The sequence below is a fragment of the Platalea leucorodia genome, assembly GCF_965183815.1.
Source record: "Platalea leucorodia genome assembly, chromosome: 12".
Lineage (NCBI taxonomy): Eukaryota > Metazoa > Chordata > Aves > Pelecaniformes > Threskiornithidae > Platalea > Platalea leucorodia.
In genome coordinates this window covers 2966141-2983550 of record NC_138834.1, presented here as the reverse complement: position 1 = coordinate 2983550, position 17410 = coordinate 2966141, and the positions used below count along the sequence as shown (strand labels likewise).

The 17410-nt window shown below is 42.7% G+C and overlaps 1 protein-coding gene across 1 annotated transcript in view; it reads right to left on the bottom strand.

The window, feature by feature from the left end:
* The window catches only part of GALNT9 (polypeptide N-acetylgalactosaminyltransferase 9), a gene marked incomplete at both ends in the record, with an annotated part of 156935 nt that overhangs the window by 118654 nt on the left and 20871 nt on the right, over positions 1 to 17410 (bottom strand). Inside the window, one exon of the mRNA XM_082324928.1 lies at positions 7211 to 7391. Within this exon, the coding sequence (XP_082181054.1) occupies positions 7211 to 7391 (181 nt within the window). The remainder of the gene's footprint in view (positions 1 to 7210; positions 7392 to 17410) is intronic.

Here is a 17410-nt window from a genome sequence, read left to right as displayed (position 1 = left end):
CTAAATTTTTCATGGGAAACTAAATGTTTTATTGGTCTAAACATTCTGTTTAAATAATCATTTCATAGAGGATGTTCAGCCTGACACAAAATATTTTTAGGTGGGTTTTTTTTTTTTTCAGTTGCCATTTTCTGCTCATCAGAAATTCAGATTCCTGAAAAGCTCTGGATCTGTTCCAGTGCAGATATCCCTTGCACAGGGGCCCATTACATTGCTCTCTGGTTAGCCTGGGAAGAATCCTAACGGTCTGTTTTAATTTGGAGATTCCTGTGTCATTTTTGTAAGCGGTGCACAGAACAGCCCGTGTCCCCAGAGGATGCGAAAAGTGGGTCATGAGGCAGAGCAAGCTGCAGAGGTGGAGAAAATCAAATAATACCAGGTCTAACTCTCTCCAATCCACTGATCCAAAAGCTGATGCTCTTTGAAAGCCATCTGCCTTCCTGCCTGCTCCTGCAGGGACACACGACACAGACGGGCAGAGGAGCTGCCCGCTCCCACAGCCTCAGGCAGGGGCCGTCGCACCAGGCCGCCGATCCTCCTCTCACGGCCGAGAACTTGCAAACGCGTAGATGACTTGGCTCGAGAGCTGCTGACCGATGGCTCGAACAGCACAGAGTCCACAGAGCTCCACCGCCAAAAGAAAGGGTCAAAATTAAAGGTGAGCTCCCTGCGTTCTCAAAAGGCTGGAGCTCACCGGCCACTGAAGGACAGACAGGCCGTATTCTAGCCGCTGGCCTCATGCTAGCTACTGTTATTAAACCCTTGAATGAACAAATCGGAGGTCTATTTACCAAGCCTGCCCCCTTGATAGCACTATTTGATCAATTCCAGAATCCTTTTTGATAGGTAATTAAAAAGGCTTTTCCTTAGGTATAGAGTGGAGTGAACCATTAATTACACTTCAGAGCCCTAGAGATGCAATTCCTTTGCTATTGTGAAATGTCTACAGCAAGCAACGAAAATGCTCGCCTCTATAAAAGAACTGAATAAATGAAAGTAATTTCCTCGAGACCTAGATTCCTCTGCTTTTTATGGCTAAAGACTTGAGTTGCCTCAGCATTAATAAGTTTGTTCTTTAGGACTGAATTTTCTCAATACAAACATCCATGACCATAACACAAAGAAATATCTTCTTTGGCTGACAGAGCCAGCAGACCGAATCCATATATTAGTATTATTGTTATCACTGAACTGCCACAATGCACTCGGCATCAAGTTGCACAAGAAAGATCAGTTAAATTAAAGATCCTCACCAAGCGGAGGCAATTTTTTGTAAAAGCCAATTTAACCCTTGTGGAAGCTCGGCGATCATATTAACTTTTCTCCAAAGTATGCATAATGCATCACAGCAAGCGGTTTTAACAAGCGCATGTGTGCGTATGTGTGGACGTGCCCTGCATGTAAAGAAACCCCAGAAGTTATTTAAGTTGCAAAGTCAAGTGATAGAAAGTTAGAAAATGCCAGATTTACAGGTGTTTAACCTGTTTAATTCAACACCTTGCCATCCAGACTGTGCACCAGGAAGAACAGGGGAATTTATGTTATCCTGAGAGACGATGCTTACATCTGAAAGCATCTGGTTAGTTGACACTTCCCAATTTTCCAGGATGCCACTGTAAAACAAACAGCTTTTGTAAGTTTGGGGGCCTTCCCCCCCTTGCCTTTGAATTAAATTCCCTAAGGTTTTGACTTTTTCTCTGCATTCTTCGTCTTTGATAAAGTCAAAATCTACTGTCATATGGGGCTGAAACACCTCCGTCTTCATGCATGATTGGGAAGGACTGAGTATGATCCTTTGTTACTGGAGCACAAACTTCTATTTTGTGCTACAGCTGACAGCAGTGAAGGCTTTTATTCCCCCAGAAGGGCAGATGGATGGCTGCTGCTGCTGCTCCTGAAGCCTATTCTAGCAATAGAGCATGTTCCAGCTAAACCTGTTCTTTTTCTCTACTCTCAGTACCCCTAACAAATTAAGCCACTCGAAGACAAATGACTTCGCAGGGTTTAAGTGGCTGGCTCTGGGCACTTCTGTTCCAAAGTGTGGGATCCCTATCAAAATCTCAGCTGTGCTGCTCCAGATCTGTTTTTGACTATTCAGTCAAACGCTGGCCCTTTGACGTGACGGTAAGGAAGGCGTGCACACAGCCCAGCAGGCTGCACAGCATTCCCATGGGCAGGATTCAGGGCTATTCCACATCTACACGTATTGCTAGAGATAACTGATACAAATACATGTGCTTATGCTTTCCCGCGCATATACATCAGGGTCATTGGCCAACACTGGATTTGTCTCCACTAAGTACTCAAGTTCATGTGATCACAACCTTCATTTTGAATATGCATGAACATAAATGGAAATTAATCCAATAACATTTCACCATTAAATAACACTTTTCCCAGAGAACCACAGAGCAAGTTCTAGCTTAGCCATGTGCTTCCAAGGGAAAAATAACCTGTTCCTTACAAGAGAAGCTTCTCTTTCTTCCATTGCCCAGAGAAAACGGGGTATGTTACCGAGGGCTAGAAAGTCCTGCTAATACTTCACTGCTGGGAAGAGAGATCAGGACATTAAACATCCTCAGCTCTCTGCAACATATTTTCCATGGTGATACAGCCCTTGAAAAACTTCAGCACACCGGGGAGCAAAGATGGGGCTGCAGCAGGGACATGCAGAGACCTGTGCTACGGTCCTTGCCCCTTCTTCTTGTGGCTTGCCCTTAACTTGAGAAATGTTTTTCAAGCTTGGTATGTGCCTGTACGACAGGGGGTGAAACCAATTCCATCACAAGCCTTATGAATTCCCTTGTAACAAAAATAATCCTGCTAAATTCTTCTGGCATTAACGCAGATTTCATACGTACTAAAAAAATTACTCTAGAATTTAGATAGTTAATAACACTGAGTACTAACCAGGCCATTATCTTAGAGTTATTTTAATGTATTTCAACAGACAACAAGGTATCGACCACTTTCTACTGAGTACGTGAAGCAAAGTCTCAGGTCAGTCCAATACTAGGATAATTAGCTGAACATTTCTAAATACTCATCAATCAACCATAATAAATCCTCAGTATTCTGCTTGACGTTGAACTCAAACACATTGCGTTCCCACTTCTCGGTCCTTGCACCTTCTCAGAGTACTCAGCGGCACTGCACTCAGCTGCTTCAAGGCAAAAAGTCACCATTAAGACTTGCATAATCCATTACGGAAAGATCATCAGCCCAACTTCAAAATCAGCCCATTTGATTGAGGTGAAATCCAACAAGAAATGAAAATAGCGTTCAAGGTCAGACTGAATAAACTTAGAAACTGTTGGGGAGGCTTTGCATTGTTTTATAAAACAAAATTGCAGCTGCTCTATATTACATGTCTCTTGAAACTAAACATAGCTTGAAATATCAATTCACAGTATGTTTTTGAACCGTTTCCCCAGGGTTGTCTGCTTTCTACATAGAGACAGGGCAAGCATTCAAGCTGTGGGAGGTGCAACATCAGAGAAGAAAAAGCTGAGACATTTATTACACCATGTTAGGATCAAACTATAATTTTGTAATTATTGTGTGAATTGTAATCACAAGCAAGCTATTTACTGTCATTGCTTCGATTTGGCACACAAACGCAACATGCACAAAATCTGTTGTTGTCTCCTGTACTTAGAGATTCCTATCGTAAAGAAAAGGTTTCTGAGTTAAAAGGCATATCCGCACTGGCAGCAGCAGGTAGGAAAGCAGAACACAACGTAAGTATATGGGAAAAGCACCTCTACCCACCCAGGCTTGCAGGCTTCACCGCAGTGGAAGGACGGGGAGGTGGCTCCAATTTAGGAGCCATCATGGTCACGCTGTCTGACTGTATACCTCTTTAGTGTAACATATTTTTTTAATTTGCTGTGTGGGGATGAAAATACCTCCTGAAAAGCAATTAAACCACTGAATGTTTACTGTAGCTATGCTAGTTGACGGAACAAAAGGCCTATTCTACCAGAATAAGATACTGGACAACAATAAGGGGGGAGTTCAAAAATAAAATGAACTTAAAGATAATATTTCTAATCAAATTTCTTTTAAAAGAAGACTAAGCCTTGAATATTACAAGTCCCACATTCGCACAGCAAAATCATGTTTACTTTCACAAATTGTGTCTACGCAATGCAGACTTGAGTATAAATTTTCCTGGTTCATATCTTTAATACCTACTGCTGTGTGCAAATACATAGAGCTGAACATTTTAAATGGAAGCCAGAATGGGGGAAAAAAAAGCATGGCTTAATACTTTGGGAATGCGATCCAGATAAGTGTTTTTATTCATAGACTGGCCATGGACTTTGTACATGGCCTTGAACATGAATTCTACCTTGCTTCTCAATTTAAAAATGAAAAGTCCTCCCTTTTTAAAAATGTTCTGGGAATGACACGAATATAAATCACAAGCAGACTGAGAAGGGCTCAGCAATTAGAGCTGTTATCAAGAGATGGAGAGACGAGACCATTGGGCAAGTCAGCATACAAAGCTGGACAAAACAAGAGTGTTTTCCCGAAGCCTATTTCAAAGATCTGGAGGCTCAGTTCTCTCCAGTATATAATTAGAATTCTCTCCAGTATATAATTAGCTTGGTCTAAACCAAACAGAAAGCCAAGCTCAGCTTTGCTATATGGCTGTGATGCACAGCTATCACCTGTTAGGCGAGCAGTGTGGTACTACATGGTGGATAAGAAGAGATTGGTAGGGTAGGGAGTGAAAACAGTCTTAGCATTAGAGTGAGAGCTCCTGAGAGAGGCTGTGTATGAGTACCTGTGCATGAGTAGCTATGATTCTATGATTTGAAGGGTCAGAGACAAAAAATGCTGCTCATGAGGACAACATAAATTGTAATAGAAAAGGACAACAAAATGGCAGCCAAAGCTCATTTGATACAAGTGGATAAAACTCTCCACAAGAGCTTCTACCTTCTCCAAACTTTCATAGAATCATAGAACCATTTAGGTTGGAAAAGACCTTTAAGATCACCAAGTCCAACCGTTAACCCAGCACTGCCAAGCCCACCACTAAACCATGTCCCTAAGCACCACATCTCCCCGGCTTTTAAATCCCTCCAGGGATGGGGACTCAGCCCCTGCCCTGGGCAGCCTGGGCCAGGGCCTGACAGCCCTTTGGGGGAAGAAGTTTTTCCCAATACCCAACCTAAACCTGCCCTGGCGCAGCTTGAGGCCGTTCCCTCTTGTCCTAGCGGTTGTTACTGGGCAGAAGAGACCGACCCCCCCGGCTCCAGCCTCCTTTCAGGGAGCTGTAGAGAGCGATAAGGATAAGATAAGCCTCCTTTTCTCCAGGCTAAACAACCCCAGCTCCCCCAGCTGCTCCTTGTAAGACTTGTGCTCATTTTTCACAGCAAATCATCACTCATTTTTCATAGCAAATTCAATCTGAAGGATTTTCCTGTGACTCGTAAGTATCTAGAGACAAGTGTTACAATTCCAGCATCTCGACCTAACTAGAACCACCTCAAAAGTGTCAACACACCACAAGGAAAGCAGTTTTCCCGGTAACTCAGACAGTTAATCATGCAGCATGGCCTTATGACATTCCCAAAATGAGCACATCAAAAAGCTTATCTGAATGACTCATCAAAGCTCCCCAGTAAAACTGTGGAAGAGTGTAATCTGAAGTGAACCACCACTGCAGTGCAAACGCTCTCATGCTTCCGACAGTCGCTGAGCTAGATTCAAGCTCTGCAACCTTCGCTTTTGTACTTCCTACCAGAGCATTCTCATTCATTACCCACCTCACCACGGCAGCTAACAACAGGCCAGGTCAGACCTCACTGACTCTCATCTGAAAAACTTCACGCTTATTTTAAGGGTCTTTGGACCAGATCTGATGCACAACTCAAATATTTGCATAACTACAGACTACTTTTTCCCCAGAATAATTCCATCATGTATTTTTATGATACATCGAGAGAGATGGAGAGACGAGACCATTGGACAAGTCAGTATATGTGCATCAAATGTGGTATCAAAGCAGTAGATTTTTTTCTCTTTGCCACTTCTTTTACCTAGGTTTTCTTTTGTATAGCAAAACCCAGAAATGAACAAATGCTGAGTCAATACTTCTGAGACTAGATTAATATGTAACACAGCTAATGAAATTTGTAGTTAAACTGAAGTTTTGTTTTGCTGGATTTTGTTTTTGGCAGCTTGAACTGCCTAAAATCCTAATTCAATTGCAATCTACTCACAGAGCACAGCTGTTTTGCTTGGCTAAACTTTTCTCATCACTTAATAAGATACTTTTTTATTTAACTTTCCGTTCTGCCTAGGAGCCCCAGTGGGTCTTTTAAAACAGAAGATTATTATTAGAAATTAATTTAGTATTCTTTTCAATTCTGTCTCCTGAGAGTAACTAGGCATCGCTGCTGATCTCCTCTGCATTAAGACATTACTGATTGTCATTCATAGGATGACAGTGCGGATGTCTCATCTAGAAGATACATAACTCCATAAATATGAAAGATTTGAAAGACATTTAATACAAAATATAATAAATCAGCACAAATATTAAACATATAATTGCAATGTCAAACATAGCACAGGCATGGGAAGACTATAACACTAGAATAAAAATAAGCACACATTCCAAAGACAAAAAAAAAAAAAATAAAATCTTATTGCAATTATAGGACCCCGATGGATTACACTTAGTCCATGTTTCAGCACATTGTAAACCCCGACTAAACGATTCTAAGAACATCAAATGCAATTAAAGAAAAGGCAGCCGATTTGATGGGCTTTTTTTTAAGTGACCAGTGTCTACAAAGTGTTTGCTGTCGCTGCCCCACCTTCCATTGCACGTGACTACAAGAAGCACAGACTAAGGCTCCCACCCCTGATGGGGGGCTCAGCTGGCACTACCTGGCTTTTTCCAAGTGAACCAAACCCCGTAAGCACCAATATCCTGATGTAGTTTTTGATCTGAGGCCTTGAATGTGCGTAATAATGCATTACCCACAGAATTAGCTATGCATTTAACATGGCACTTCGTGCTGGAGATGGCACTCAGTCTTTTTAACTTTCACTAAGCTCAGGGGTACACGTACGACTAACCGCTGTCATACTCTAACCAGGAAGGGATGTGAAGAAAAGAATGCCACCACAGGTCAACAGAACAACAACCAATCACTTACTCTTAATAGCAACGTGGAATTCAACTTACTTTTTTGGTCTGTAGTCAGGAATGGACCTGTCCAGGGATATCCTATCACTGAGTTGGGCGTTGTAACCGTATTCTTCGTACTTAGTCTCTGATTCATGGCTATCATCTCTCAGGGTAGCAGCCATTCCTCCCTGGCCCAAGCCTCCTGGACCTTCAACTAATCCCATGGGCTTTGCCAGACCTAAATGAAAAAGACAAAAAGATCGAATTGTTAATATAAAGGAAATGGATCTAACCTCTTCTGTGACGACAGAATGTTTTTAGATAAACAAGATCTGAACTCCCATGAAACTCAGCTCAGAAACCCTCATGGCTCCATGGAAATTATCCTCAGCTTTTCAAACCAGCGTCCATGTCAGCACATCTTGTAGTATCAGTGCATAATTATTAACGAGCAAACTATGAAAAATCAATTAGCAGCTTTCACAATTTCTCCTTTTTCCTATATAAATCCCTGGAAACAGGAATCTTGTTTCCAAACATTCTAAAATGCCTAATTATCCTTAAGATAATGAAAATAAATTTTCCTCATAAGAACCGGAGGCCAGGCCCTTTCCCAGTATAGCCCATTATAGTGCCATTCATTTTAAGGGAGATATGTTGAATTTCTACCACATGTAGATCTGCCAGTTTAACTCCATATTAATGCCAGTTCTGGAATAAGTGTCGGAGCTGAGGCATCTGCTCTGTGGCTCTAAGACCACCTGCAGCTCTTGAATGGTTCAGGTTTGGTTCCCATGCTGGGAATACAGCTATGCGACTGGTCACCAGCCACTGCTGGGTGGAAAATACAGGGTAAATCTAATTTCACTATGTGAGTCAACAGATGGGTTATTTGGACTCAACTGCACACCTTGCCCAGCCTGTTCCCACAAAGTTGTGCTAAAGCCACTAGGGAGCTGACACCGCCTCTCACCTGGGAATGACTCCAGACTTCCTCTGTCCTTCAGATCTCCGACGAACGAAATACGTATATTATGTAAGATACTCAGCTTCTAGAGCTTATAGGATCAGAAAGTTTGGACGCACTTGAGCTAAAACGATTCACCCCACTTGGTTAGTTCTGAGATATTAGCCAGTCAACACCGCATTTATAGGTTTCATTCACTGGTATATTACTGGTCAACTCAAAAATACATGGAAAACAAAACTAAACTGACATAAAAAATGTCCATATGATCACATCGCCAAGAACCTCTTCCATGGCAACAGGCATTTAACTTGGTGCTGAATTCTCATAAATAAGCTCCTCAAATACCCTGTGTTTAATTTTGAAGCTTTTCTTTCCAAAAGGCTCACTATCAACAAGTCATTATAAGCAAAAAATTGTTTATAATAGTCTTGGGGATACCTTACAGAAATGCACAAATGTCCTCCAAATCATTTACAACGCAGAGCAAAACAATTAAGAGTTTGACCTGCTCAACATTTTTCAAATTAAGACTTTTTCAAGAGGAAAATGTCATTATTTCAACTAAACAAGTAAAGAGAAAGACAGAAAGAAACTGTCAACATTTGCTAGTAACAGACACACAAGGCAGTACAAAGCTGGGACTGGCTTCTCCAAGTCACAGTAAGGTCTGGGACAGTTTAGTTTCTCATGCAGGAATCTCTTGCACCTCATTGCTAACACTGTCCTCACTTGTTGTAGCTCCATCATCATCTCTGCTTAATTACAGGACAGAACAGAGAGACAGCAGCTCGTTAGTCATCTGAAAGAGTAAAGTTAGCATTTTCTACTGCAAGTGCTTATGAAAAAATCCTGTGCTAAGGTTAAGTGCAACACTACAAATTGTCTGTCTGAACATAAAAGGACTGAGTACCTGCAGTACTTGGGAATTCTGGTACTGAATTTCAGATGTTGCCTACAAAAACACATACCTCACTGCAATCAGTGATCCCAAGTCAGGACAGACCTTGCTTGTGTTTGTCTCTTTGATGTCTTCTTCATGTTCCTCATCATCATGCACTGAAATGCTCAACTGTCTCAGAGTGAATCATGAGTCTTAGCAGGAGGAGGGAGGGCAGAAGAAGAAAAAAAGGATGCCCTACAGAAAAACATTCTTGGTATGGCCAAGCTTTTGAAAAATTCAGACAGCTCCAAGCATTCAAGCCTAGTAAGTTGCTGAAAAGAAGGGAAAGCAAGAGGCTCGTGCAGCCCTGGTCTCATTATGGGTGTGTGTGGGAGGTGAGCTCCAGGTCTCGCTAGCAAGGGAGACTGAACAGAGGCACGAGCAGAAACCCCACAGGCCACACATCCATGAGGGGGAAGCAGAACGATGAATCTTCAAAACAGCATCTTTTTCTAGGGTATTCTGTTACTGGGACGCAGAGAGAAAAGACCAAAGCGCCGAGCTACTGGGATTGATACTGATGCTTAATCAATAATGAACTTCTTCAAAGCTGTAAGTGAAACAAAATGGTAGGAAAAATGAAAGGTATGCTCAAGGCAAGGGAACGTGGTATCAGTAGACGGCTCTCTTCTTCAGTCAGTCACACTGCCGTACTAGGATCTTGGACCACCTCTGATGGCTTATCCCCCAACATTTGGTAACACAAACCAGAGCCCTCCCGCTGTTCAATGACTACTCTTCCTCCCAGGCCAGCTATGCTCTCTTCCTCTCCCAAACACATTTTCCTCTAGTAAGGTACGGAACTAGCCCAGAAGACAAACAGCAAAGTGCTCTTGTCCTGTCTCAAAATGTACAAGGAGAAGGCAAGAAATGAGTTCAGCTGGACTGAGCTGAGCCCCAGCAGGATGGCAGAGTGCCTCGTCCTGCTCATCACCTTTCTGCTAAAAAAAAAAAAAAAAAAAAGAATCACAAGTTACCAGCACAAATCCTAGAGAATTTGGACCTAATGCAACAACTGCAAGAAAGTAAGCTAAAGGTTTCCAAAGATTATTATAATTACTTCAAATACCTATATAGTTGTCATTCATGTCTCATATTATTCTTGAATTCATGAAATTGTCTTCAGGTATTTGCAGAAGCATTTAGAAAGTTTTTGCATGCTTGTCTCAGCCATGCTCCTCCTCCGTGCAGAAGGAGAGGAGGGAAGAGTCTTCCTTGCGATCTTCGGCTGGCCACATGAATCTCTGCCCAGCTGCATTTTCAGGTAAATGGAAAAGCAGAGTTGTGTCTCTGCTGTCCAAACTTCTGGCCAACAGGAGCTAGCTCATGAGTCAAAGTTTCCCGCTGCCTTACACTGGTAGCAGTTCGCTCAGAGACAAATCCCAGTCATAGCACTGTGCTCAATTGCTGCTTACTAAGAGACACAACCGAGTGTGCTGAGGCTGGATAAGACTTATGACACTGGCTGCCATTCTCTAGTGCAGTCCTGACTGGTTCTATCTTAATTATTACAAATATTATGATGCCTACAGTTTGCTATTAACGTACAAACACAGCGAGAGTTCCTACTCTGAATGACTAACATTAGTCGAACGTGACCTTTTCAAAAACAGAATTCTTGTCCCTGAACACTGAACAAATTTGCTTCATACATCACAAACCACTCTTCTTCGTTGCTCATGTTTCTTTGTAGAAATGTACCTTATGGGTCTTTCTTCCACTGACGCTGGTTTAAAAATGCCTGAGAACCTTCCATTCTTGCTTGTAGCAGTCACCATAAAGCAACTGGGTTAGCACCAGTGATCAGCCTGCAGCTGGTATTACACTCCTGCATTCTGCAGGGACAGGGAGAAACCAGCACAAGGGCGGCTCACAATTAGGAGCTGATATAATCATGTCTCCAACTGGGTCATGCAAAGGAGGAAGCTGTAAGCAAAAATACGTGATTTCGTGATATTCGGGGTATTTCAGAAGGATTGTTTGAATTTTCTGATGAAACAATGTTCTGTAAGAGGAGTGGAGAGCGAGACAGTCATAGTTTCTGTTGGAACATGACTAAAACTCTTCAAGAGTTCTGTTGCAGTTAGTGATTTCAAACAGCAGAAATCCTTTTGTCTTACTAAGTGAAGCACTTCAATACACATTAAATATTTCTGAAAATATTTTAGGGAGCTTCATTTTGAAGGAAATTGTAACATTTGTCCCTTTTGCTCTAATTTAGGATGAGAGGCTATTTGGCACTTTGACTACTATTAGCTTTACTATTTAATATAACTTCCCTTGGAAAAATTAGAACAGAAGGGCCTAATGTTGCCATCCCTGCCCTGACAACTAGTGTTGCTCGAGTAATTACAGAAATTACATGTCTGAGACTCTAAATCTCTCCCCTCCCCAAAGGGAAACCACAGCAGCCTAACCTTTCTGCATGATACAGTCTTAGACTTAAAAGAGGAACAGCAAGCAGTGAGGCTGCGTGCCTCTGCCTTGCTTGCCCGACAGACGGCACCTTAAAGGGTGCTCAGCTTCAGAGAAAAGTCAGCAGCTCCCTCGAAAAAACCAAGCAGCAGGCCTTATTGGAAGGGATTCAAATTAAGGACTTCAGAAGTTAAAGAATCCAGAAAACTAGACACTTCATAAAGTCTATGTCCTTGAAAGACCGCAACGTGGAAATTTATTTGCTGATCATTTGCGATCATCTGGGCTGGGTTCTGATGTCACATCAAAGCAAATTGAAGATGACCTCATTAAAGCTAACTGACCTGCTCTGATGAAAGGCACTCCAAGGTGTGGCGTGCTCATTTGACTTTAAACAATGATTTAATTCCAGTAGTTGAAAACTTTATACTATATGCTCTTGCAGTTTACAGAACAAAACACTTGCATCTTTATGGCACAAGTAATAGGGCAATGAAACTTTCAACCCATGGGAAGCATCAAGCACTTTGTTTGCTATTTTTCTTATGAGAGAATTAGTCAGCCAGCCTTCCCAACCATGCATAATGACAATTATTTCATATACCTTTTTCCTGAATCTGATATTCTAGCTCTTCGTATTGATAATCTGATTCTGTTCTAGGAAAGAGTCATCATACGCCTGACTTTCTCTCAGAACATATTGCTGTGAGTTTTTTTCCCCATTCATTACCCAAATTGTAGTCTGGTCTGACTGACAGTTATTATAGCAATGCAGTAACATTGACCAATATACAGCAGCAATTAAATAAATGATACCACATTGCTTCACTGTGCAAAAAAAGCACCAGGGCATCTCCAGAAGTTCTTAGGAACAATGAACATAGTATATTTTATATGTATGTTTGTGTATGTGTTACATTCAGCTATTAGAGGCAATGTTCTTCAATGCTCGGTTGGTTAGCCAGACAGAATATAACCGTGTTTCACATAAGGTAACATTCGCATAGCATTTTTCATCTCATTTGCTTCAGCAAATGCCTCCTCAACAGAGTGCTTTGCCCCAGGACTACCTAAGTCAAGATCATAACTTGCTAACGCCCAAATCCGCAGTTATCTGCATTGGTCAGCCTTTTCTGAAAAAACAGAAGAGGGGTGCCAGTTCAGCAGCATCTTCTCAAAAAAAGGTTGGTCTTAAGAGATGGGATCGGGAGACAGGAGATGGGAGACCATGTCCTCAGGTTTGGCTGAGCCTCTGGGCTGCTGGTGAACAAGACGCACCTTCCAGCGCATCCTCTGGGCCCTCGTCCAAGGGCTGCTCCACAGTCTGGGACCATTGAGCAGAATCATCTCCTCGGAGGCCTTCCAGCATGCCAAACATGGGAACAACACCTGGGAGGGCACAGAGGAGCAGAATACCCTACAGCAGTGCTCCCACAGGGTGCATAGGTGGGCTGGCAAAGGCAGGGAGTCAGCAAAGATCAAGTCATTTGTGCCTCATGTCTTGGGCGTTTTCTGCTCAGCGAAAACCCAGGGACAGCCCACAGGAGAATTCATTCCTGTGAGTCTCGCTTACTGGAACAACTGGGAAAGGGATACATTTCTGGAAATACTGCTGCTCGGCAGAGAGACCGTTGCTATTGATTTTATATGCTGGGTGTTCAGGTCCTACAGTGACGGGGAGCAGTATAAAACCTAAAAAAGACAGATGGAGAAGTGCTTCTGGTTCAACTTCCAGCATATATATGGGTTTTAACCAAGTCAGATCAGATGAGAGCGCTTTTCCGTTTTCTTCCGTTAAAGCCTCCTGCAGACTTCCAGATCCTCATCTTACATGTGAGTTGCTTACCTATGGCTCTAACTGGCACCCATTTCACCTTTTTCCATGGCTTGTGAAGCCATCGTGGGCAGGGTGCAGCAGCACTGCTGACAGCGTAACCCTGGGGCTTGTGTCAAAGGACTGAAATCATGCTGCCAGCTCTGAAACGGCGATGGGCAGAGAGGGGGAACAACAGTAGCAATGCCCCATCAGCTGCTATTTTTAAAGCTGTTTTTTCTTTAAATTTTTAGACTAAAAAGATCTACAGCCCATATGCTGGGATCAGTCATACCCAGTTTAACACCGCAGATGACAATGAGGTCACAAATAATTAGTGTCTGTCACTCATTTCAAATTTATTGCTCTCACTGCAGAGATTTCTCTGTAAGAAAGGAGAACGGAGAGCAGAATTAACCAGTCTTAGTTTCTTACCAGATTAATTACTCAGCAGGATGCATAATTTTCTAGGAAGAAGACAGACCTTCTATTTTTCACCTTAAACCCTGTCACAATGGGAAAATTAGTGAAGAGATTTATGTGAGGAACTATGGCAAAAGTGAGATCAAACTACATCTGTGATTATTTTAGTGTCTTTTTTTTTTCTATTTGCAACACAATTACAGGCAGCTGTAAATCAGGTTCAGCCAAGGTTCTTAGACATAATTAACCTTTTGCCAATTGAAAATAAAAATAAGTAATTGAGAATAATTATACACCCACATTCACAATAGCACAGGTCTGTTCTTGGCCTTTTCCCGGCCGTCCTGCCACTTCTGGCAAGGCCGCCTCCCCTCCCGCCGCTGTGGCTCTGCTCCCCCACCTCACTCCGTTCACCAGAAGCCTGCCCGGCTGGTAGAAGGGACGCCGGGCGCAATCGCCAGGGCAGCTCCATCCCCAGCGCCACCAGAGCTGGGAAGCACTGACAAAACTGCTGCAAGATCTCTGATGTGCCCTTGCTGACCCGTCCCACTCTTAGGTTGAGAAGGGCTCCAAAGCCAAACTTCTAAGCTTTATCTACACTTAGACCATCTGCACTCTTGAATAACTTCACAAAAGTATTCTGGTTCCTAGCACCTTAAAAGGAGGGAATAAAACATTTCCTTCTAAAAAATCTGGCACAGTCACCCAGCAGTTTTACCTGCCACCCCTGAAACACTTCTCTCTCTTTGAAACGGGAAACATAAAACTCATCAGCAAAACAGTTGTTTCCTTTCTTTTCCAATCCTGATTTCTCAGCTGAAAACATCCCTGCATACCTTGTAAGGCAATAAAAATCTTTAGATCCTAGTTTAACCAAGGAAAAAAAAAAAAGAAAAAAGAATTTGGGGCAATAGCAACTCACATAGATTGCCAAACTGACTTTTAGCATTTCCAGTTACATCTTTTGAAAGAAAAGAAGAAGGTTCATAGACTCTAGAATAGGTTCAGCAACATAGCTAAAACAAGACTCGGCTTACAACACTTTTTTAAGCTAGTTCTACACAAAACCACCCTTTTGGAAGCAGGTGCTAAATTAGATGCATCTAATGAATCAGCCCTAATGCCTCCATCTTGAATTCCTGCATTGTGCTAATTTTGTAATCTTGTTCTGTTGCAGCTAGAAACTTCAGATGAAGGTTACAGCCGCACTGAACGGCATATCTGTAGGCATGGAGGAAAAAATTGGTCTTCCACCTTCAGTCGTTAACAGTGCATGTTAGAGCGAAGCAGATGCTCAAGAAAAGCAGCTGGTTGGAGGAGGAGGAAGAAAGAGCAACAGGAGCGAGCTGTTCAACACTAAGCAAAAGGTCTCAGCTCACCAGTTGTCTTGCTGTTTATAGCTCCATTTTAGTGATCTCTCAAAATAACTAAGAGGAACAAGTTTTCTAAAATAACACGTTTACATCGGAGAGAGGCTCAATCGCATAAACAGTGCCTTGCCTCTCATCCACCCCCAGCACAGCCCCAGGACGCTCTGATCGGCTGCTCAGTTCGGTGCGTTGTCCAGACTGGGTGCTAGAGGAGACATCCTGGGGGGCTAAGCCAGTCCCTACGGGCACAGGTGCTACGGCCGAGAGAAAAGGTGCCATGAGCTTTGTCTCAATTCCAAATTGAGCTGATGAGTCCCACCAGGCAGATGGTTTGACAAAGAAGGGACGTACAGAGGCTACAAAACAGCAGCAGTAACTACTTCTACAAAAATTTTTGAAATCTCTGGATAAAAAGCACCCAAGTTATTTACTACATTCCAAAAGAAACAGATTCTGGGCTTGAGGTTCAATATCAGGAAAAGATCTCTTCTTCAGAAATAAACAAAACCCTTCTACCTCGGATACTGTCGCCGTTGAGGTGCTCCAGGATAATGTTTTTGCACTAGCTTGTATTGGTTCACGTACCCTTTTCTTGGGTGACTGAGTACAAAGCAGCCCCCACTGTACAGAAAGTTACAGTACTTGGAGCTCCTTTGCAGCCATCATGGAAATATCACAGTGCCTCCCAAGCAGCAGTGAGCTTGGACTCCCAATGCCCCTTGACGTTGGAAGGAGTCATCCTACCACCTTTGGGCAGAAATGATCTGCTGAAAGGTTGAGGAACTCCTCAGGATTGCACAAGATACAGTGGTGGAGCCAGAAATCAAAACCAGTGACTACCTGAACTCTTGTCCTGTTGTGATTAATTTGGGAATTAAAAAGCAGCCTCCCTTAGTTTCTAACACAGGCCTACTCTGGCAAAAGCTGAAGCATCTTCTGTCCAGGGATTCCCTGGGATGTCAGCAGGAGCTAACGGTGTGGGGTAGTATCATATGGCATCGTGTGTAGAATGGCATTTGTCTCTTCTCCATCCTGTGATACCATCCTGACTCTGCCAAAATGCTGAGCAAGTTCACAGCCTGTGCTTTCTTTTTCCTCCCTCTCCCATGCTGTATGCTTCATTTTTGCCAAAGGATCCCATGCAAAAATTTGCCCAAACCAGCTATTTGCCTCTGTCATTGACTCCCATCAATACTGCACAAACTATCACCAATGAAGAAATGACCGCAGCTAAGAGTGGCTCTCTGCGATTATTGCCTTGGAGAATAAAAAAAGAAGTTTTGTCCCACAGGCATAAATTTGCTGAATGCTGAATGCAGCTTAGTGCACCAAAATTAAACATGGAAAAGTAAAAGCATTTTGCAGTTGCAAGCACAAGGATCAACAATATCCCGAAAAACATTTGATTTGAAACTATTTCACTCTTTGATGCTATTTCAGTCAACTTTGCAAACAGTAGTATGCAGTATGAGGAGTCAGTAGTGTCCGCTTCATGATTCAATCTAAATGTTAAACAGAGCCTTGCCCTTAATTTCTGCATATCCCAGCTCAGTTTCTCCTGCCACCCCCCTGCAGTAAGCCTACATAATATATAAGATTTGCTGCCCAGGGAACTGATCTGAATTTTGTCCATCTCAAAGGTTCTTACTTTCTGAGCTAGAAGGAATGCTGTATGTGGATGAGATTTAGTTTTACATACAGAAATGTTCACCAAATCGCACTCCACAGGGACACAGGCTCCAACTCTCTGCAAAGAGGAGAGCAACAAACAAAACTCCATCCAATTTAAATGACTCCAGCACTTCCATTTATCTGAAATCCAAAATACGGTCCTATTTATTATAGTTGTAATCGTTTGCTGCATCCTTGCTTGAAAGATTTATGTCCCCTAGTATCCAGTATCAGCCCCAAGTATCTCTGACGATATACCAGGGAGAAGACAAACAGTATCCTGTGGTTGATGGTTTGAAAAGCAAAAACGTACAATAACTTGTGATGCCGAAGCACTTAATGTGCAACTTTTTGGCTCTAGAAACTAGGTGGTGCGGTGTGTTTTCACCTTGACCGCATCGCCAGACCCTTCTCTCTGTTCACGTGGGAGCCTGAGATAGTGTTTCTCAACCTTCATCCACCGATGACTGACAATCCTGTAAGACATTTATCTGTGAGAAGACTGCTGAACAGCGGTGAAGGGATGAAGTGCTTTTGCAGCTCTGCCTGTAGGAGGGCTGTTCCTCTTCTGCCCACAGAAGCTAGGCAGGCAGGCAGAGTGCAGAATCAGGAGCCTTGGAAATGATGTAGATTAGGACAAATTATCTGGCAAGAG